Raw genomic sequence first — 24,045 nt, 5'->3', positions numbered from 1 at the left:
AGGGCTGCATTTGGCTTGTGAAACAAATGCCTGTGGCCATTTTCCTAAAAGTGAGAGCCTTGGATGAGAAAGGGACAAGACAAAAATGAAGTCACTGAGGTAGAATTTTGGGTAATTTAAATTCAAATCACAATTCATTCATTAGTATTAATATGATTGCTTCCCATGAAATTGGTCTGTTAATATTTCATAGTGTAATTAATTAATTTTCTTCTCACTTGCAACATATACTGTAATAATTTTGGAGGATCCACTTCCAAAGTTTCCAAGCTTGTGCAAACTGAGATTCCTAGCTGTTGACAGATCAGAAGCTGCTTTTGCAGTTTCTTTAGTTAGACCAACTATTAGGCATTCTCCTTTACCTACAATTCTACTGACTTGCTGTAACATTGAACTGGCAGCTAAATCCAGCCTCTCTTGGAATCTTCAGATAGGTTACTGATATATCAACGTGGATCATAGGAGTAGCTTTTAATGGATATGAACATCAACATCCATCAGCTTCACAGAGACATGGATCTCTGGCTTACAGCTGGTGACCACAGAAGATTACATAGTTTTGTCAAATGCCACAGAATTTACTTCTAGATAAATATGTGTAAGACATTCATTTTCTGTTTTTGTTTACACGTTGAATAGAACAGAATAATAGAGTTGAAAGGGTTCTTGGAGGTCTTCTAGTCTTAACCTCCCACCCAAGCAGAGATCCTATACCATTCTGGACAAACGGCTATGCAATCTCTTCTGAAAAACCTCCAGTGACGGAACACCACAGCTTCTGGAGACAAGCTGTTCATTGATTGTTCTCATTGTCCAGAAATTTCTCCTTAGTTCTAGGTTGGATCTCTCTTTGATAGGTTTCTACCTGTTATTTCTTATCTTGCTGCCAGGTGCCTTGAAAAATAGGTTGTCTTTTTCTTTGTGACAGCTCCTCAACTGTTGAAATACTGCTACCACATAGTCCTTCTCTTTGTTAGACTATACACACCCATGTTCTGCAACCATTCCTCGTGTTTTAACCACCGCCCCCCTAATCATCTTTGTTGCTCTTCTCTGCACTCCTTTTTGGGTTGATTGCCCTGGGATTTATTCCTGGAATTAGCTTCTAAAGTGAATGAATGCATAGACTCAAGAGAAAATAGTTAAGGGAGCAATGCTGATGGTTTTTCTCACAGAAGCGGTTATAGGTGCGCTCTTTATAACACAGTGCAGTAAATACATAGTAAAATAACAGAAGCATTAAGTAGGCATGCAGTCAAATGTGAGCAGCTCTATGATCAGATGCTGGTGATGTAAAACATTATCCTTAGAGCTTGGGTGTACAACTAGTCTTATGTCCCTCTTTGTGACCTCATATTTTTATTTACTCCTTCAATATACATGGCTGCCCCTCTCAAATTTATGACTCTGGTCTTGTCTATTTGCAGTTTTGGGGAACTTGTACTGAGATAATTACTTCAAAAGAATATAATGATGAATAGGTACCTTTCATAAAGATTCCATGCAGGTTAAAGCCACCAAGGTTGAGGGAAAACTGCTATAAATCAATCAATTCAAGATCTAATGGGGAGAGATACTGTAAAGCAGCACCTCACCGCTACGGCTCATTCACGTACTGTTTTACATTGAACTGTGCATTCATTAGTGGCTCAAAGCCTTTCCGGTGTCTCTTGTGTTGTAAGAGGATAAGGAGAAGGGCCAGCACAACTAAAACTACGAGAGCTCCTACAATAGTGGATCCCACCATCAGGGCCCAAGCCTGGGATTCTTCATCAGATTCTGAAAAAAAGTAGAGAAACATTATGAGGTGTAACAACATTGTAGGTAAGAAGCACCACAACATTAGGTACTCCGCCACAGCTCTTAAAAACAAAAGAGATGCACTGAGTGGAGAGGTAACCTCGATGTACTGAAATTAGGAGTAGCAGAGCCCTTGTGGATTTAATGTGGGGACTATAAAAACCAGAGTTCCAATTCTCTTTTGGATTTAAAGCTTCTTCATATTGACCTGCTGTCAGACAACCTGCTGCTTGCTGCCATGGACAAGGGAGGGGTCAGTGGAGAATCTTTTGTTGCAGCTTTGCAACTACAATATGGGCTTTGCTTATCCCTCCAAGGTCATTTTTTCTAGCTTTGGTATACAGCAGTCCTCTGGTTGCCTAGCTACAAGGGGGTTGGGCTCTGCAGTTCCTTTCAATTTGCTGTTTCATGCGCTTTGCCTCAGATCTTGCCTGAAACTTGTTGCTTTCCTTCGTTCCTAGTAAAAGTACTTTTCTCTGAACCTATGGAGCCAAGGATTTTTCTTCCCTAGGAAATGGACAGAGGCAGCCCTGACACCTGACTCAAAAGGTTGCTGTGAGAATAGATGGACCTTTAAAACCTGCAGACTAATTCCACGGCATCAGCCACAAAGATCTTGCATTAGCTACAGTAACATGGTGCATGACTGTTATGCAATTCATAAAGAAAGAATTATGAATTAATTAATATTACCTGCTAGATCAATGTCATAGCTATAGCCAAGTTGCTCAGCAGTTAGAAACATTTCCTTATTGGTGACAGGGGGGAAGAAGGGCACCATGTTAAACATCTGGTTGTGACCAATGGGTGCCAGTTCCTTGGGCCAGGCAGTGTCCAATGGGTTGAATCGTTTCATCCACTCATCAAATACAGCATCAGTGAAGGAATGAAGGACCTGTAATTCCAATTGATATTCATCTTAAATTATTAATATGGCTATGCAAATATAATGAAAATAAACTACCACCCACAACTACTTTCTGGCTATCCATCATACTCAAGAGACATTCTGTCTAGAGGTGGTATTCAGCAGGTTCTGACCAGTTCTGGAGAACTGGTAGCAGAAATTTTGAGTAGTTGGGAAAACTGGCAAATACCACCTTTGACTGGCCCCACCCCCATCTATTCTCTGCTTCCCAAGTGCCAGCATTGGCTGTGTCTTGTTTTGTTGCCCTGCACAGGAGAATGGAGCTGGAAAGCAGGTTAGTGGGGTGGGGAGGGAATGGGATTTTGCAGTAACCTTCCCCTGCCATGCCCACCAAGGAACACCATGCCCACCAAGCCATGCCCACAGAACCAGTAGTAAAAAAAATTTGAATCCCACCACTGATTGTGTCCTGAAGAATGAAAGATGTTACAGAACAAAAATTGTAAAATTAGCCATTCCTATTCTGAGAAACGTTCAACTAATCCATATTCTCTTCCAGGTATTTGCAGACTGGCCTGTGCTTCAGGTTAAACCTCAGGGGTAAATATTTTTTTTGTAATTGGGGACCACAGGTTCATGGGGGTGGGGGGAATATAATAACTACAGAAAGTAGAAATAAGATTTTCAGGAGTTTTTTTCTCCCTGAGATGGAGGCACAGGGGCACCATGAAAGAATCTGTCAACATTTAAAATGCATTAAGTCCATCAGCAGCTTCACTCATCCATTTCCTTTAGGTTCCTGCTACAAATTGGTGAGGAAATTGCTCTCCTGGTGTCCGGAAATTTACTACAGAACTAAAACATTAGGTTTGTGGGAGAGCTCAGAAACAGCATCTCAGCCAGTATCGTTCACCTCTTGCTATAGGCTCCGTTCTAAGAACAATTTTGTACAAGCTAACAGACTTCAGGAAGTTTTTGGCAAAAGAATAAAGCTACGTGTGAAAAACTTATCCACAAGTTTTTGACAAATTTAACGCACTCACCAGTCAGTCAAAAGTCTTTAAAACAGAGTCTTCTTATAGAATCAACATAAAATCCCAGATGGTTGGAAATCAGATTGTTTTTTTTAAAAAGGTCTAAATGCTTACAAACAGTGTTGTTGTTTTTGATGTTGTTTTGTCCTCATGTCCTTTGACATCTCTCTATAAAGAGAGATTACCCCAGAAACGAATCTTTGAAAGGCTCTCCATTTGAAGCAAATATTATTGGCTTTTTCTTCATGATGGTTAAGATTCTTTATTACAACCAGGTCTCAGAGGAGGCTTAGCATCAGACACCAAACCACTATTTCAAACCTGCGGAAAAGGAATCTTGGCAATTGGCTAAGGGTGAATGTTCAAGTCCTTCCTCTTTCGGTTACTTGTGCTGACAGATACAGGGATTAAACTTTAACCAGCAGAGGGAGCTCACAGAAAATCAAAAGGAGTCTGGTAGCATTTTTTTTGACTAACAGATTTTATTAAAAAGTTTAATTTCCCATATGCTGCAGCTTCATGCTTTTTAATAATATTTGTAGGTTGGGGAAAAAATCTATCAGACACCCCCCTCTGATTTTTTTTTCCCCACCACAGCTGATACAGCTGTCTTCCTACAACGTCTTTAGCCCCCAGAATCCAAAGGGCTGTAAGTGAAGTACTGGAAAAACACAACAGTTTCAGTGTGTCCATATGCTATCTTTGCAGAATACTATTTTCTTCTCAGCTGCTTTTAATAATGTGGCCAGTAATGGATACCCCTGGCTTCAGAACATAATAAGAAATGTCACTTTCAAAATCACAATGAACCAGATTTTACTATCTCATTATAAGGCATTTTGCCTATTGCAAGAAACTGGAATGTTCATAACACTGATTAAATCTGAAGCAGGATTTGGAAAATCATTTCAAATATCATCCTGCCCCCCCGATATGATTCACTCTTGGCTCCTAATCTATCAAATGTGGGGATTAAGCAGTGGTGGGATTCAATTTTTTTTTACTACCGGTTCTGTGGGCATGGCTTGGTGGGTGTGGCAGGGGAAGGATAGTGTAAAATCTCCAGTCAGAGGTGGTATTTGCCGGTTCTCCAAACTACTCAAAATTTCCGCTACCGGTTCTCCAGAACTGGTCAGAAACTGCTGAATACCTGCTGAACATCTCTGAGATTAAGGGTTTCTCAAATGTTTGAATCTCTCTTTTAATCCACCAGATGTGTGAGGAACATACTGTGAGATAAGTGATGGAAAAAAAATACTACTGGATCTTTCAATTTTTCTTTCCTATACCTTCTCTCTACCATTTTGAACTAATTGTAACTGACTATAACTAATTTGGGGTAACTGATAACCTGATTGTAAACTTCCGAGTGCTTCAGACCTCAGCATATATAAAATCTAATAATATTTCAACAACAGCCACAAGAACAACAAGAAGAAAAGTGAAAATCAACTGAATATTTTGAGTAGTTTGCAAGATAAATTAAATGTCTGATTTGCTTCCCAATAAATTTAAATAAAACCCAAAACATTTATATGGTCTATTTAAGTTAAATTTCCATATGTTGATATATAATATGTAAATTTTGTCCTATGTCCCATTGATGCATGCTCAAAGGAGTTCACAGTGCACAGTAGAATAATGTCAATGTTTTTATTTGTGTTGCTCATGAAATACTCATTTTGAAAAAGACTAATAGTCTATCATACTATTGCTGCTGACTTCTTAACATTTTTACCATATCTGCAGTTTCCTGCTTATTGCTATTCCAAACTAAAAGCATAGTAGTCAATAGAGATTACATATACTAGAAACTACAGTAGAAAATATTATTTTCACTTTAAGCATAAGTCCATTTTCTGCTGGACTTGTAGAGAAAAGTTCTTATGTAGTCATGTTTAATTCTAAATGTTTATGGAAATCAAAAGCAGAAGAATGTACCACAAAAATAGGATCATTTGCCGCAGAATGGGGGAAAGCTCCCGTTCCATTCAAAACAGAGTGAATCAAATTATGGAGACTGATGATTGGCGGTTCAAGGCTTCCATCTGGTTCAGCAAAACCTTCCAATGTGTTCCTGTGACAAAGGCACATAAATAGTCATGGACACCTAACATCAAAAGTGTCATCAAAAAAGCACAACAACAAAAAATGTTCTTCCTGTGCCAACTCAAAAAGCTCAGACTGCTCAAGGAGCTGCTGATACAGTTTTGCAAAGGAATGATTGAGTCTGCCATTTGCACCTCTATAACTATCTGGTTCGGCACAGCAACCAAACAAGACAGACAAAGACTTCAGTGGATAGTTAGTTATATGCAGAAAAAAACACCATTACAACTGGCCTGCCTTCCATTAAGGACCTGTATATTCCATGAGCCAGAGAGAGAGCTAAGAAAATACAGACCCCTCACATTCTGGCCATAAACTGTTTCAACTTCTTCCCTCAAGACAATGCTACAAGTCATTGAATGCCAAGACAACTAAATACAAGGACAGTTTCTCACCACCACCCCCAATGCCATCACTCTGCTAAACAATTAATTCCCACAACACTGTCTATGCCCTGAGATGTCAAACCACCTAGTAGGGTTGTATTGCTATTATCCTTCTCAGCTTTCCTGTTACCTATTTCCTTAGCTTCTTATGACTGTAACTTTGTTGTTTGTATTTTATGGTTTATGTTGATTGTTTTTATTTAGTATCCTATTATGATTCATGTTGATTGCTCATTTAGCATCCTATGACTATTACTGTTGTATCTTGTGATTTATGATGATGGTGTGTTTTAGTTTAGTTTAGTTTAGTTTATTGTCATTGCACTTCGTACAATGAAATCAAACACCATCTTCAGTGCACATCATGGACATGACCATGAAAATAAACACAAACACACATCCTTCACCCTCTACACATTGAACCGAAAACCCCTGACACCGCACCAACACTGCACTATACAGCAGAATTCAAAAGAGCTACTTGTCCTGGGATAGAAGCTGTTTTTCAGCCTATCTATCCTTGTTTTTGTTATTGTCCTGTACCGTCTGCCAGATGATAATAGTTCAAAAAAAGGGTTCCCAGGATGAGATGGATCTTTGAGAATGTTTTGAACTTTCTTAAGGCAGCAAGAGCTATAAAGCTCTTCCAAAGTGGGGAGAGGGCAACCAATGATCTTCTGGGCAATGACTTTAACCCTCTGGAGTGCTGTCCTATCTGCCACTTTGCGATTGGCAAACCATACAGAGGTGCAGTATGTTAAAATACTCTCTATAGTGCAACGGTTTTTTATGATTGTGATCATGATTTATCACGTGTTGCTTATATGTACACTGAGAGCTTATGCACCGGAGACAAATTCTTTATGGGTCCAATCACACTTGGCCAATAAAGAATCCCATTCTAGGCCACATCTAGCTATCTCTGGCCAGAACTAAAAGTCATTGTCAAGCAGCAAAACCCCTTCTGAAATTCAAAGGACTCACCTGAAACTGAATCTAGAATTCCGAAAGAAAGGAGGGTTATCAAAATCCTGAAGAGAGAGACACTTCTGAATGTCTTCCAGGGTTGGCAGCTTATCATCAGCTTTGCTAAAAGGGTACCTCTGCAAAGGCCCCTCGTTGCTTCCATTACACAGTGTGACCAGACGGTTATAATCATTCAAACTTAGGTTTAAAATAAGACAGATAGCAATAGTTAGATCTGTTAGTTAGATCTGGTTAGTAATGTCTGACCAATTTTGTTTCATGACTTATACAAAGGGAAAGAATTAAACCTTTAATTAGTTACCTGAACAATTAATGGCACAAAGGATTTTAAAAAAAAATTAGCAGAATTTTGATATACTATACGATATTTGGTAATAATCACTCTACATCAATTTGGCACTTTCCATGATTAAAATTAACATCCTCCTCTATAAGCACAGCTAACAGTTCTAGTGTGCAGGTTGAGGGTGATGAAAGCCAAAATACAAAACACATCCAAGGTCAGGTTTACAACTAAGATTGTTTACAGGATAACAACAGCCATCCTAGGTAAAACTGGAAGATATTATTATATAGAACTAGATTTCTGAAACTATTTGTGATCCCTGTCACTTCTGAAAATTATGTAGAACTCCAAAAGAGATTTTGTTTGTGCTATTTTTATTAATATTTACTATATTGAACATTAAAATTGCATATTTGTAGCATGTTTACTACTTATTGAACCACATAAAAATAACAATATTTGATTAGATATTAAAATATTTTTATGAAAATACTTATTTTTTTAAACAAATAAAAATAATGATGAGAGTGACATTGTTTTACATTTTTGCAGTACCTTAAACATTTGACAAATAAATCTGATTTTGCAAATCCCTGAGGAGGACTTGGAGGAGCCCCAGGGGGGTCCTTGGGCCATTCTTTAAGAAGCACTTCTTTAAAATGTCAGTTTTACCAATTCTGAAGTAAAACGAGATGTAATGTTACTTCTTAAAATGGCTGAAGTGCTGCAGGGGAGAAAATCAGATAATTGGCATCAACTGAACACAAGGTATTTGTGCCTTAACAATATTAACTTTAATCCTGTTAAAATTCTGGCATCAGTAGCTTGGTGACCTGAAGTAAAAGCAACCCATGGGGAAGGAATGGCTTTCCTTCTCATAATTTAGTGAAAATAATTGTGCATTAGAGGAAGAGGGAGAATTAGACAAAACATGATCATGAAGTTTATTCACATAACATGGTTTAATGGTTTTAAGCTTTTGGGAGGCTTATATAATATTTGGAAATCTTGTAGGGAGTTCTTTTGCCCATTCACAAAATGGCTGTCATGGGTGACATAACCTAAGATAAGGCTGATCTTTCTTCCTTTCAATCCATCTCAATTTACCTGAGATCAAATTACTGATCTCTTGTCATGTTTCTTTCTAAGAAACCCCATGAAGCTTATTTGGGGTCCAGAGTCATACTTCCACGTACAGGTGATATTTTGGTTCAAACATAATGAAAATGTTCCTTGCTACCTCAGTGGTGGCACCAGCTAAAGTTGTGCCTGAACCAAGGATGTGTCAAATGTGTTTGTTACATAATCACCTTTTGTCAGTCACAGAATTGGAAGTTGCCTCAGATATGGCCTCCTTTACTCTTGTGTTACTTCACCAAGGCCACCTTCACCGAAGTACCATAAAGCTTAGGATTGTTTAGTAAAATAGAAAATTAACATAGAAATATTCAATGTTTAAAAATATCGAGGGTTTGGTAAGAAGCATATTTACAGTATTTGAATCCAATCTTTGTATGGATTAAATAGTTGAAAGACAGATAGTTAAGCACAGTGGCAAAGGGAAATTATTAGTATAGACAGGTTGAACATCAATGTTTCACTGGTTTCAAAATGTTTGTTACCTATTGCAAACTATCTCCCATTCTGAGAATCTTGAATTACGACTTATTAAATTCAGCTCATCTGGCCTTGATGCTCCAAAAAATTGATCTGTGCACACGTCGCATTCGTTTTTGCCTGTAGCGAAATTCCAGAATGGCAATGCAAAGGACTCGTTGCCAATCAGTCGCTAAAAAGGGGGGTGTGTGGAGAAGAGATGGAGAAAAGAGATCAGTCACATCTTTATATTGGTCTTTGGCAATGACATTTACAATTTTTCATACCTTTGCAATATCTCTTGACTTTGTTCATGAAAATTATATATTCCATCAATAAAGTCCATGTCATTTCATTCGCCAACTGATACAGCTTATTCTTTTTTTTAATGTAGGATTCATGCAAGCTTATCCTGGCTAGCTACTCAATAGCAATGGAATAGTTAAGCAGAATAGCACAAAGTGCTTTAAAATAAGTTTGTATTCCCTATTTTCTTTTTCTGGGCTGCTCTCATTAACGAACCCCATCATCCAATCAATATTGCAGCAACAACAAAATAAGCATCACAGATGCATTTCAATGTAGCTTTGCTTAGAGTATTAGTATTTGAAAGATGACTGTGACAACAAAATTAGATAGATTCTTCTTAGTGCTAATACATTGTTCTTCTACCTGCAAGCTATAAGAGGAATTCTAACAGTCTGTCTAGAATATCTGGAGACATTATGCATTCTCAGGGTGTTTATTTTTCTTAGCATTATACTTCTTTATTAGGATGGTAAGATGCAGAGAGCCTTGGGGAAATGTATACATGCTTTTACTAACATCAGTTAGAAACAGTCTATTTCAAAAATACATTCACCAAGAAGAAGATTTGAAAAATGGAGATTTTATGGTTTGGGAATAAGAAGACAGACTGTTACATAGTTTATTGGTTCATGTTTATCTATCCAAACATGGAATGAACAAATTAAAAAAGCTATAAAATACACACCTGTTTAAAAATAGCTATGTAGAAGGAAAATGTACATGTCTTGGTTTATCACAGATAGGCCCTGTAAATATTCATTCTTGTAAACCTTACTGTAGAATAGTATTAGTGATTTAAAATTAATATATGCTGATTTCTAGTGTAACCCACAAAATATCTCTTCCTCCTCTAGCCCTTCTACATTGTTTCTTCTTCCTTTTTTCTTCCTCCTTCCCTCTTTCTTACTCCCTGTTCCTTCCTTCTTTCCTTTCTCCCTTCCTTCCTCCTTATAATTCTCTTTCCCCTTCCCTTCTCTTTCCTGTTCTATACTTCCTTCCTTTCCTCTCTCCTTCCTTCTGTTTCTCCTTCTTCCCTCTCTCCTTTCTTCCTCCCTCCCTCCTGCCTTCCGTCCCTCCCACTAGCTTCCTCCTTCTGTCCCTCCCTCCCTCCCTCCCTCCCTCCCTCTTCCCCCTTATTTTCTCAGATAAGTGGGGCAGCAGAGTGCAGTGCATGGGTCTGGAGCTCCCAGGGATAGCACTGAAAACGAGGATCACATGATCATACCAGCATAATAGCGGTGCATGAAAGAGCAGCAGCAACAGCACAGCAATGCTGAAGCAGCTTGCAAATTCCCCAAATTTCATTCCCTCAGTAGTAATGGCTCCCAACATTCTGTAACTGAGCCCACATGGTGGTGCAGTGGTTAAAATACAGAATTGCAGGCTAATTCTGCCCACTGCCAGATGTTTGATCCTCACAGGCTCAAGATTGACTCAGCCTTCCATCCTTTCGAGGTCAGTAAAATGAGGACCCAGATTGTTGAGGGCAATATGCTGACTCTGTAAAACGGTTAGAGAGGGCTGTAAATACACTATAAAGTGGTATATAAGTCTACTGCTATATGAGATACCTTGTTTGAAAAGGTTTTACCCTATGATGCATTATTTGTTATATTTGTTATATATATATATATATATATATATATATATATATATATATATATATATATATATGTATGTATATATGTATGTATGTATGTATGTATATGTATATGTATATGTATATGTATATGTATATGTATATGTATATGTATATGTATATGTATATGTATATGTATATGTATATGTATATGTATATGTATCTTTGGTTATTTGGGTTTTCTCCCGTGTAAAATTGGAAGTATCTAGGCAACGTTTCGATGAAGTCTCATTCATCATCTTCAGGCTTCTGTCTTCAGCTCTGTGCTTCTCAGAGTGATGTGAGCTTGCAGCTGCTTCTTCCTTTTAACTGCTAGTGGGGGTGTGACTTGATTGGGTGGGGCTTGGCTGTGTTCTGATTGGGTGGGGTGTGTTCTCATTGGTTGGGGGTTGGCTATGTTCTGATTGGTTGGGGGGTTGGCCATGTTCTGATTGGCTGGAGGTGTGTTCTGTTCAGGTGGGGGCTTGGTTGTGCTCAGGTTGGTCTTAGTTACTGGGGATTTGAGCTGGTGAGCTGTGATCTTGCTGTTTGGCTTCGAGTTCGTGGTCGTGCTGCATCTTCATGGTGGGGGGTCAGTTCGCTTCATGTATGGCTCAGAGGGGTTTGAAGTGGGTAGTGATGCAGCTGCAGTGCGGCTTCTGGTCTGTGGTCGTGTCTCATCTTCTGTGTGGGTGTGAGTCTGCTTTTTACGTGGAAGTGTGGTGGTGGCATCTTGTGTGGCCCTCGTGGGTGTGGGTCTGGTGTCATTCATCATGTTAGGCACTCGTCTGTTCATGAGGGCGGGTTTCCAAATGGCTGGTAGGCGGGAGGTGTCATCTCTTTTATTCATGCTGTGTGGGCGTTTTTCTATCTCTATGGCTTCTCTGATTATTCTGTTGTTGAAGTGTTCGGTTTTGGCGATAGTTCTGGTATTTTTAAAGTCAATCTCATGTCCTGTGGCTTTGAGGTGTTGGACCAGGGAAGAGGTCGGTTCTTCTTTTTTGATTGAGTTCTTATGTTCTTCAATGCGTGCACTTATTCTTCTGTTAATTTGTCCAATGTATGTGGTGGGGCAGGCGGTGCAAGGGATTTCGTATACTCCTTGGTTTTCTAACTCGATTTTGTCTAAAGAAGTTGATTTTGCCATTGAAGTTGATTCTGTGACCTGTGGCTTCCATGTGTTGGACTAGTGAGGAAGTGTGTTCCAGCTTTTTAACTGCATTTTTGTGTTCATCCAGGCAGGTGCTTATTCTTCTATTGGTCTGTCCAATGTATGTGGCCGGGCATGATGCACAGGGGACTTCGTATATGCCTTGGTTTTCCAGGTCAATTTTGTCTTTGGGGTTTCTGACGATGGCTGCTATTTTTCTGTCTGTTTTGAAGGCAGTCTTGATGTGGTGTCTGTATAGTATCTTACTAATTTTGTCTGTAGTGCCTCTTATGTAGGGCAGGACAGCTGTTCCATGGGTCTGTTCATCTTCTGGGTCTCTATTATGTCTCAGTGTGTTTTTGTGGATCAAGTTGGTGATTTTGCTTTTGTGGAAGCCGTTGGCTGTCAATATTTTAGTCAGGGTGCATAGTTCAGTCTTAATGTCATAGAAGGTCATAGAATCAACTTCAATGGCACCAAAACCCTAGCCACTATAGAAAATCCCAGCCACAGAATCATCAGAGAAGCCATAGAGATTGAAAAAGACCAGAAAGCATGAACAGAAGAGATGATTCCACCAGGCTGTCAATCATTTGGAAGCCTGCACTCACAAAAAAAAATCTCCACACCACAAGCCAGGCAAACACCTGGGCACAAACAGATCCCCCCTGATACCTCCAGCTCAAACACACCCCAACCAGGCACCCAGATGAAACCCAGCTTCCTAACTAATGATAGCCGTCCATTTACCCGAAGCCAAGCTGCACTAAAGGCCTCCAATAAAGTAACACAATGTTGCCAGCCAATCAAGATACAAAAAGAGCCAAAAAAACAGACAGAAGATATTAGAAGCAGAACACAGCAAACTCCGAGACCAATAAACACAGACCAAGACTCTCAACCAATCAGGATGAAGAAAAAACCATTCTGGCACAGCAATAGGCTGCCCCAAATTTAAATCTGAAACCACTGTAAAGTCTAACTCACAGACGAACACTATACAAAAGCCTGATGATGGCAGATGAGATTCTGCTGAAACGTTGCTACAACTTTAAAAGCACCACTACTATGACGTGGGAAAATACCTGAACAAAGCTGAATGCCATACATACATACATACATACATACATACATACATACATACATACACACACACACACACACACACACACACACATATATATATATATATATATATATATATATATATATATATATATATATATATATATATATATATATATATATATATATATTCATAGATTTTCATGGGTACAGGTATGTATGTCTAGGTTCGGGTCTTTTCCCATGTAAGATTAAGAGTATCTTGGCGATGTTTTGGTGAGGTCCCACTCGCCATCCTCAGGCTGGTCCTTTCGGCTTCATGCCAGTGCAAGCAGTGTGTGATCGGAGCTGCCGTCTCTCTATAAATACCGGTGGTGGGGGCTGGTGTGCTGGGCTGGTTGGCTGCACTGCTGCCTCTTGATTTGTTGATGGAGTTACCCAAGCCGTTAAAAGACGAGAGGCTAATGGAAAAAAGATCACTACAAAACAAACAACCCAGGAGATTACAGCACAAGATCCAGGATATCTCCACAAAACTCACAAGGCCATCACACAGCCCATTATACCAACATCAACTCCATCAAGATGAGATTCTGCCGAAACGTTGCTACAACTTTAAAAGCACAACTATAATGATGTGGGAAAATACCTGAACAAAGCTGAATACCATACATGTAAGTACCCGTGAAAACTTAAGAATATATATGTATGTATGTATGTATGTTATGTCTCACCTGTATCTACAGGTGAGCAATCAAAATACTAAAGTTCCAAAATTATAAGCAACCAAAACCAAACCCCAACAAAGATAACGGCTGCGGTTTTTCCAGTTCTCAGCAGTAGTTCTGAAATCTGTTTGGCAATCCTGAAGTGCCTATAAATCACAATGCCTCAGATAATCTTCACAGTACTTTCGCTCTAACAAGACACTTTGCTTCTGGCAAATTTCTCAAGCCAATCCGTTTCCTTTTATCCCCTAAGGGGGCGTGTTAGTCTCATTAATTAATCATTGGCTCGACGCCTCTTTCCCAATTGAGATTGACGTCTCAATCTCCGTCTATTTCTCACATCAAGCCAGGATCCCTCAAAGTCCTCCTCCTCGCCTGAAACCTCTCGCACGTTTTCCTGATTATCTGCCACCGGCTGCTGCGTAATCAGAGAGGGAGACTCGGGGGAGGTAGAAGACTCTGACAGCTCCAATAAATTAGGTTCATCTCTCATAGCTAAGTCCACTTCCTCATCCTGGCTACCCTCAAAATCACTCAACAATGCAGGCTCAAATCTCACTGCTAGATCCTCTTCACTCGAGATCACATCTGCCAACGGACCAGATTCAAATCCCGGAGTCACAACATACATACATATATACATATATATACATACATACATACATATATATATGTTGTATATTATATATATGTTGTATATTACTATCTGTAATTGGTGTGCATAAGTGCACAATCGTGCCTACCGTCCCTGTCCTATTGTCCCCATTTATTTGAACTTATTTCGTGTATTCATGTTTATTCTTATACCTATTATCTTGTAAGTGATTGACAAATCAAATAAATAAAAATAAATAAAATATTTTGCCCAGTTAAAGATTGCAAACATGAGAGTTTAGTAGTATATAGCTCACATGATTATACCGCTTTCTGGTCAGTTACCATAATAATGATGTTCTGTTTTGATCCCACGCATCATTTTTCTGCCTCCACTTTGCTTGACCTTGGCTCTGATAGAAGATGCAGTGAGCCATATTTTTCATTTCTTGTACTGAGAATGTTTCCCTTCCTGGAATATTATGGAGGCCAGGAGATGCCCTAGTTGCTTCTTTCAGATACACGATGGAGACAGTGATGACAACTAACCTGCAGGTCTCTTTCTAAGAGTAGTAAATGATACCTATGCCAGGTAACAAAAGCAGGGCCTTGATGGGAGAAATCTATCTCTGTAAACGGACGGCCTGGTCCTGAAAACAGAGAGAAACAAAAATTAGATAAAAAGACACTCTGAAAGATAGGTTAGATCTACAAAGGCAGATTAAATCTACAATCTTCTGGTTCTCTCTACCATTCCCCAGTCTGCTCTTTCTCTCTCCAATTTTTGTGCCTCCAGGTTTTTTTGTCTTGTAAATCTGCATAATTTAGGTGCACAACCACTAATCCGTAAATCCTGCCTGCCTGCCTGCCTGTACACTTTCCACAGCAGCTGCTATTTTCCACACATTAAAATTAATCTTTGTGGATTAAGATTTGACCAAATAAAATGCCAAGATAAGGAAATTAATGAAAAAAATGATGGAATGTTTTTTAAAGGAAACTTTCTCTAAACCACCTATTTTCTGACATAGCCACATCAAAAAAAATTTTTTTTTTACTTGCACAAGGATCCCTGACATATTCGCATAATTGAAAAGTGACTATCCTGAGCACATGTAACTGGACAGGAAGGAAATGGCCAAGAGAAGCAAAGCACAGGCTACAGTTTAGCAATTATCCTCTTTCTAATGAAATCTGGAGTCATAGATTTCCCTTCCTTTGGAATCATCACATTTCTTCCCTCAGTTGCCTGCACAGTTCCAGTACTCCAGAAATAACCCTTCAATTACTTATACTGGCCAATGTAAAAATGTACTGTAGCCAGATGCTCACATCACAACAACTTCAGTGCAGCAAGAGTATTCTAAAGAGGAACAAAGCTTGCTTTGTAGAAGCAACTGATAAGCACACTGACTTTTGCTCACTAGTTATGGATTGGTGCCTACCACAAGTTAGACAGTTTCAAAGTTATTTCAGTCCCAGGCAGGGACTAAAGAAAGGAGACTTGGAAGAGCTGGTTGATGGGTTTAACTTGGGGGAATCACAGTAGTGCAAGAAAACACACAGCCAAAGAAGGGAAAAATCATATTTGTCCTTTTTTTTTTTTAAACCAGCTCCATTCTTCTATGCCTTTAGTTCCAGCTTAATCTGAAGAAATCAGCATGTGGGAAATTCTTCAGTTTCTGTTCTCTATGGATCAAGTTACTGCTAAAATTATGGCTGGATCATAACTTCTCATCTGTTGGATTCTGCAAAAGCTATTTCTTTTGTTCCCAAAACAGGAGAATAATAAAATGTAGCATAGATAGGAACCTTTGGCTGATGGACTGGCCTACATTGGCCTCAAACAACATGGCCAATAGTTAGAGGCAATGGGAGTTGCATTCCAATATGCAAAAGACGTTTTCTCAATCTGGTTTCTTAGGTTGGGGTTATAACTCAAAAAGTTCTCAGGAAGAACAATCTGGAGCCCCATATTGGAGGAAGCTGATCATCAATCTTCTAATAGGGAACCAAATAAATTGCATCCATATTACCTACAATATTCTTTTCAGTACTTAACCTCCTGTGATGACCCGTGGCATGGCACAAAGGCAACACAGTCAAATAAGAAAGAAGAGTCCCTTTAGTATCTCCAACTTTGCTCCCAATGTCCAGGTTACCTTCGGCTGGAGAAAAACTCTCCCAGGAACAGTCTTTAAGTGGAGGAAATTCAGTCCGAAAACAAAGTACATACAAACTGTAACTAAAAATCCAAACAAATCACACTGCAGTAATTAACTTGACAGGGCAGAAGAAGGAATTTCAGACTTGAAAGCACAGCAAACACACACAGTTGGGAAGATGCCAGGAACACAGATAAGCCTGAATGATACCAGATAATTCACAAGTTACTCCGAACAACTTGCTATGCGCAGCTTCCCTTTTTAAACACTGTGTTCCCAGCTAATGAAGGGAATTAGGGCCCTTTCCTCCCCTGCAAGCCACACAACTCACATTGCTCCCTTCTCCGTTTCTCCCTGGGTGCCCTAGGATGAAGAGGGGGTGGACCTGGGTCTTCTTCCGAATTCCCTCTCCCTTGCTCTACCTCTCCCCTGCTCTGCCCAGCCGGACTTTGCCCTTCCCCAGTTTCTTCCACAACCAACGGAGCCACACTCCCACTCCCTCAGCCTCAGCTTCCCCCTCCGAATCAGATTCCGACAGGGGCATGACACCTCCCACCAAACTGGAAAGCACCAACCTAATAGAGTATCTCTGACTGAATAATAATGAAGCCACACATAGTAATTATAAATGCTGCAGTTTGCAACTTGTGGCTCATTTCTGCTGGGACCAAGCAGACTCAACCAATGCTGGGTTGCAATCATATAGTCAGGATGGATAGTAGCCTTGGCAAGATTGAGGGCATCTAAAAACTGCTCTCGCTCTTCATTTGTCAAAGAGTGGATGTTCTTCCGGACAACTGGAGGCTTCTTTTCATCACAATTGGACCCTGTCCATCCAAATTTGCACTCGCCACAGTTATAGCCAGCAAAATATCCTAAAGAAGAAGAGAGCATCATTTATATTACTGCTGGATACAAATGAAAATGCCAAGAAAAGAACATAAATGTCAACACACACGTAATTACAACATGTCCCTACAAACGCTAGATGCTGCCCTGTGGGAACAAACCAAGCTCATGCTATGAAGGAGTTGTTAAAATAAGTCTTTTGGACTCAGTAACACTTTCTAAGAACACAATACAGCTTGGGACATAGTTAGGCCCCCGAGCTCATAAGTATACCTGGGCTCTTTAGGAATTGAGCTCTTGTATTCCATGTGACTTAAAAATAGTAAAACAATCAAATTCTGGGCTCTTTTTTTTTTTTTTTTAAAGAAAACCAAAAATTGTATTTCTTTAAAAGAAAGGCAAAATGTTTCTACCGGGTTTTACAGCAGCAAATTTCCGTGTGCTAGGCAAAAATGTAAGTCCTAACGTTAACCCACTGTACTATTTCCTCAATGCTGGTAAGGGAAAGTATATATAGAAGTTCTTGATGGGGGAAAAAAGGAGAGAACGCATATTTGCATGTTGATGCTTTAATCTTGTAACTGTAAATCTTACAACTATAAATTTAACTGAACTTGTGTGGGTAGGTGTATATAAACAAATACACACACACACACAAACACACACACATAAGTATGTATATAGGATCTACTCGCAAAAAGGAAAGTGATTGGCCATTGCTTTTCAGAAGATGGAATGGTGACAGAAACAAAGAAAATGTCCAAAAAAATATGTGGATATCTACAATCCAGACTATTTTGCTAGCTGTTGCCAGTGTTTGAGTCCAGGCAGGATTTCCTTAAGCCTTCTTAGAGTCAAGCCAGGAGGAGCATAGGACAGAAGCATCTTAAATGTGATCTGTATTCCCATTATACAGAAAGGTTGGGGCTCAAAACTTCACAATTCCCAGCATGGGGTTGTCTGACCTTGTTTACATATAATTATTAGTTTTTCTGCTATTAGCTATGTTGATTAATTGATCATAAAGATACAGTAAAGAGTAATAGAAAAGTTTAGTAAAATACTGTTACACTGGTGGCCTTTCCAATGTTTTTCTCATTACTTCTATGAGAACCTTCAAGAAATCTACTTTCAGAAAAAGAAATAGCCTTGGGAAGAATAATTCCATTAGCCCTTCACATCCTGCATGCATGGGAACTTACCGCATTCAGAAAAGATGTATTATGAAATTAGCTGTGTCACAGCAATAATGACTGGTAATTGCTTGTAATTGCACCCATGACCTCTATTCTAAACCAGTTAACTTACTACAATACATTCAAACGATAAACATTTACAAGAAGTATATTAGCAGAAGCAAACAAGAATAGGTCAGACTTTCTGATTTAATTATCCCCTGATTTACAAAATGGAAGACTTAAGTAATATAAGATCCACCATGTACAATAATGCAGTTCAAGACTTCCATATACACACAAGACTTTAGCATGGAATTAATGGCAATTAGAATCGTAAGCATATAAAACTACTATGTTCACGTTTGCTCATGACTGCAATTATAGAAATATTAAGTCTACTCTGGATTTCTGTAACCTGTGGCACATTAAACTTAAGATTGTGTAAATAGTCCCCTTACTGGTACACTATGTTTGACTGCTAGGCCACGAGTTGGCTAAAACAAGGGTGGGCAAAATAATGTTCTCCAAATAGTGTTGTATTGCAATTCCCACAAGCCTTCAAGATTGGCCATAATGAGTGATAGTGTTGGAGTCCAACAATGTTTTGGAGGAGGGTATATGATGCTCCTGAATTGGGGGGGGGGAGTGAGGGAGATATTCCTGTGATGAAAGAAAGCCACGTGATCAGGAAAACACCTCTACCTGTGCTTTGCCCTCCCTGTGTGATATTGTGAGGCCTCATGGAAAGGAATGGAAGAAGGAGCAAACCGCTAAGAGATGGCAGGTAATGAAAGAACAAATCAAAAATTGCATGATAACTTGAAAGCAAAATTTTAAAGAAACATTTTCAGTGGACCAATGGGAAGAATTATGAGGGGGGGGGAATTAATAAAATTTATTCCAGTTATAATTTATGGGGAAATTGGTATAAAATGTCTGATGAAAAATAAATCTGCCAAGAAAACATAGAAGATATATAACCACAAATGTTGGAAATGCTGCAACCAAGACTCTACCTCAATCATAAGGTAGCTATATTAAAATAAAACACCTGAAAACAATAGAAATATATCAAAATATTCCAAAACTTCTTAAAAATGAAATTGGGACTGCAACTCTTAAATATTTTAATTAGATATACTTCTAGAAAGCACGAATGAAAATTTTCATAATTCATTGAGAGATATAGAGAGCGGCAAAAATAAATTTGGCCCAATGCTGGAAAAAAAAAAAAGAGAGTATTTGTGTCTTCTTGACAATGTTAGATTAGAAGACTAAAATTGGAAAATATGTTGCAATGACAAAATTTGGTGGTACATGTCCATAATATTTAGAATAGGATTTTTGGGACTTAAACAGAAACCAGCAGCAAGTTTTAATGTAAAGTACAGAGTGTCTAATCTTCCATTCAGGTTAGGGACACAAAAAGAAGTGAAGAGGAAGACACATTTATTGGACATCTTTTCACAATGCTTTTCATTCATATTTAGTAAGTCATAAATTTCTTTCTTTTTTCTTTTTACTCTCCTCTGTGTGTCTTTTTTAAACAATAAAATAAGAAATAGAAATGTTGTGGCTCACTGGCAGCCTGTGCAGATGGCAAGGGAATCGGACAGTGGGGAAGAATGGGTCCAGGAGTCTGGGGAGGACTCGGACAAGGGTCCTGCGTCCGATGCAGAGATGGGGCCAGGACCATCTGGGAGTGGTGTGCTGACTCTGGAGCCTCCGGAGTCTGGCAGCAGCGAGGCAGAGGAACAAGGGGAGCCTGTTCCCAGTGCGCGTGTGCACAGAGCTGCTAGAAGGCGAGAGCAGCTGAGACAAAAGGGGTGACTCAGGAGTAAGGCTTGGAGGTGATTGCCCTTCTCATAAGGTATAAAGGAGGTGCAAAGGTAGAGAAACCTTTGCAGGAATCAGTCGTTCACTCTGTTCAGATTAAACCTTGAAGCTCTGTGTGGACTTTGTACTTGGTTGTTTTTTTACATTTAATTTGGCACTTTAGCTGTTGGCAGCAATTCAAAGGAGATAAAGGTGGGTGCTTATCTTAAGAGATTGTTTGGACTAAGTGTGTGGTTAATTACAGTCTCAAGAAGCCTTGGTCAGACAAGAAAAAGGAAGAGATTGCGTGAGTCAGTTGAGAGCTTATCTCATAAATGACAACTCAGTTAAGGTAGAAAGAACCATCAGAGAAGTTACTCTAATGAGCTTGCTATAAATAAGGCTGGGAAATTTCTTTACCAGTTTTTAAGATTCTGTATTTAGCGCAGTTGAGTATCCAAGACATCTCAATGTCTGGATCTTGCTTCCTTCCCACGCTGGACTTTGAGAAAAGGCCTGACTACAAAGGGAAGAAGGACTGATGGTTGAACACCTCTGAGAAGGCTCATAAGACACTGGAGATAGCCTTAGAAGCACAGTGGCAACAAAGGCAGCTGGAAACATGCCCTTGAGAAATCATGAAGAATAGGGTAAAAGCAAAACACAAGCTCTGCACTTTTTGTTTGTGTTTGTGACATCATGATGGAGATACAAAAGTGCAATGTTTTCATCCCTTGGTCCTCCTTTCAGACATCCATGGGAAGAACCCTATTGAACATTACCCTTTGGGTAATGAAAACTCCAAACTTTATCAGTTGCTTTATAACTTTATAAAGCGGGATGGAGCCCATCAAATGCTTTGTGTGATCTGCTGTCGGTGGGGCAGGGTGGGTGGGAGTTGGGGGTGATTTTTTATTTATTTTTTTCCAGATTTTGTTCTATTGTACATTATTCATTTATTTGATTCTTTTTGTTAGTTTTTATTGTTTTTTTATTTTAAATATGGTTTTACATTCTATAAGCCGCCTCGAGTCGTCATGGGCGAATAGGCGGCAATATAAATTTAATAAATAAATAAATAAACTTACAGTAGAGGCTACAGCATCAATGCAATTTTTCACAGTTGCTATCAAAAATTGGTCCTCCATTAAACTTCTCCATATTTTTCTAATGAATCTCAGAAGTATGTTGCCTTGCTATAACAGAATGGTTCCAGTGAAAAGGATGACAAATTAAAAACACTATTTGCTGAAAACAGTTTTAGCTCTTTGGTGAGTAGAAGGGTTAAAGTTCTGAAGTAATTGGTTGCAGTCTGAAACCTTCTGATCATACTGTGCATTAAACATTGATCACCAAAGACTTGGGTGTATCCTTTGGAGGCTTCAAAAGTTGTGACTACTTTGTCATTTTTAATGTGACTAAAGAGGGGAAATGTTAAAATATCTAGCTAGAAAGTAATCCCATGAACATTAACTATAAATTAAATCATTTTCGGTTTTCGTCACCAATTCTCCTTGGAGTATCCCTCCAAATATGTCACTTGAGGTAATGCCCTCCTCCCCTTACAAAATACACATTTCTCATAGACACAAAATTGCCTAAAAGGAAAAACTCTCAAATGTTATTCAATGAACATGCTTATGCAGGAGTGATCACATTATTAAATAGACAATGCAAGATATTTTCATGATGTGCTTTGCTGGTATTTTCAGAACATGGACAGACAGAAAAAAATCCTTTTGCATGTGAAATGCAAATACTAAATATTAATACTAAAAATTAGTAAAGCTTATCAGAGGTATTCAGAATGCTCAAAGCATACAGTTTTGCCTACATGAACTTCAAAACTGGTAAACAACATCCAGTAAAGAGGATCCTCTATAGGAATCTTGCCACAGTAGCCAGCCTAGCAATACTTCAGAGGTATCGCAACTACAATTCTAAAATTCCCTGCTAGCAACAAAGTTTTAATCATAAAACATCTGGAGAACTTCCCTCTTTTTCCTCACCTGTACACTGGCAGGTTCTGTTGAAGAACTTCAGGGGCCATTGTTCCCGATCATCCACATTATGGAGAGTGTAGGGCCCACTCCAGGGCCTTCTGTCTACCTGTACCTCCTGACAGGTACCCTTGCCTTGCTGTGAACCACACACATTGTCCGGATTCGACCCCAAAGCTGGGCAGCACTCCTTGGATTGCAGCTTTTCTACAGTCATGCACACCCGTGGAAATTGGGACTTTGTCTCTGGAAGCCTAACAAGGCTCAGATATGCAAAGAGCGTCAGGCAAAGCAACCTGTCATCTTGCGGCAGGAATGCCATCAAGATCTATAGTTTCCAGAGCCTGCAAAACTCTGCTGCTCAGCTTATGATTCTAAATGCAGGATAGGTGAAGAGATTTTCATTAGCTGCCTCCAGCTGATGAGCAAGTCTCATTTGAACTGACCCCAAAAACATTTTTTTTCTTCTCTCTGCAACTTGTTTAACCTGGGGAGCTTTGCTTAATCCAAGTTTCCCAGGATTGAATGTGATTAATAGGCAAGCAATTTAGCTCTTTGTTGTTTGCCAAGAGGCCACAAATTAAGGTTTTATACCTGGGGGTCAGTACACCCTAATTAGAAGGATTAGCCCTTTGAAAGCCCTTATGATTAGCACATGACATTATGAGCCAAAAGAAACCCATGGAATGCTGGAGGAGAAGCGCTGGATGACAGAGACAAAACATCTTTTGATTTCCACAGCTTCATCCTTTCTTCTGCTCAGTGATTTGTGAGACTGCAGCCTCAGACTTCCTGCTGTGGGGTGAGGGGAACCAAGTTTCCTTGAGACCTTTGTCATGGGTTGAAAAATCTCGACTTTCACAACATCTATAGTTTGAATATTGTAAATCATTCTGAACACTTTAAAGGGATCACAAGCTATCACATGGCAGAAGACTTTGAATTCAGATGTTTGAAAGACCCCCTTCAGCCAGTCGCTTCCAAGCCTACATAAAGATTGGATGGGGAAGGCCTTCGCTGGTGGGTTTGTACAACCAACTTCCACCCCAGTTAGGAAACTCTTTTCTGGCCTCCATGCTCCATTTGTTCATATTAAAGGGAAATATATCTCAGAACTTAAGCATGTGAGGATGAAAAGTGTTCTGTCGCGGGAAGGAGCACTCGAGACCAGTTAGACTTCAGCTCTTTTATTTAGCTCTTAGTGACTTCAACTAAACAGGAGCCGCGGCAGCCTCTTTTATAGCGACTGCTCGCGGCTCACGGCCAATGACGGCTCCTTGAAATTCCCGCCGTCAGACGGACCAATTACAATGCAGTATTTCAAGTATGCAAATATATAACACCCCACCCCACTTGGTTTGGTCCAACCTATGTTACGTAGTCGCGTAAGTAGGCGGGGCTTCTATGGTTCCTACTTGACCTGCGCAATTCAGTTGCGGTGTTGTCTTCGGCCGGTTCGGACGGGATCGCTGTTTCTGCCGTGGAACCTCCTGGAAGGGTGAATCAGC

At 39.5% G+C, this 24,045-nt stretch overlaps 1 protein-coding gene across 2 annotated transcripts; it reads right to left on the bottom strand.

Annotated features, from left to right (window-relative positions):
- Nucleotides 1-1,142: 1,142 nt before the first annotated feature.
- Nucleotides 1,143-23,044, bottom strand: DCT (dopachrome tautomerase). Of its 2 annotated transcripts, XM_087967379.1 has the most exons (8): nucleotides 22,547-23,044; nucleotides 17,271-17,570; nucleotides 15,080-15,180; nucleotides 9,093-9,259; nucleotides 7,182-7,361; nucleotides 5,644-5,779; nucleotides 2,494-2,695; nucleotides 1,143-1,779 (listed from the first exon to the last, which is right to left on the bottom strand). In XM_087967379.1, exons 1-8 carry the CDS (start codon nucleotides 22,857-22,859, stop codon nucleotides 1,598-1,600), a joined length of 1,581 nt encoding a protein of 526 aa, XP_087823505.1. In that variant the 5' UTR covers nucleotides 22,860-23,044; the 3' UTR covers nucleotides 1,143-1,597. The 2 variants fall into 2 exon arrangements, with proteins under 2 accessions (XP_087823505.1, XP_087823506.1); XM_087967380.1 differs by lacking the exon at nucleotides 17,271-17,570 and having other exon boundaries at nucleotides 22,547-23,043.
- Between the last annotated feature and the right edge of the window lie 1,001 nt (nucleotides 23,045-24,045).

This window comes from Notechis scutatus, chromosome 5, assembly GCF_049901735.1.
Source record: "Notechis scutatus isolate UNSWTSFEM ecotype Mainland chromosome 5, rNotScu1.2, whole genome shotgun sequence".
Taxonomy (NCBI): Eukaryota; Metazoa; Chordata; class Lepidosauria; order Squamata; family Elapidae; genus Notechis; species Notechis scutatus.
This window is presented reverse-complemented; position numbering and strand designations above follow the sequence as displayed.

What these genes read in the sequence shown, in the direction of transcription:
- DCT (XM_087967379.1), bottom strand. Translation starts at nt 22,859, where the DNA reads ATGGCATTCCTGCCGCAAGATGACAGGTTGCTTTGCCTGACGCTCTTT. An exon ending in CAGAACCTGCCAGTGTACAG is followed by an intron (nt 17,571 to 22,546) that starts GTGAGGAAAAAG and finishes CTTCTTCTTTAG; the next exon opens with GATATTTTGCTGGCTATAAC. An exon ending in AGTCAGAGATACTCTATTAG is followed by an intron (nt 15,181 to 17,270) that starts GTTGGTGCTTTC and finishes CTCTGTTTTCAG; the next exon opens with GACCAGGCCGTCCGTTTACA.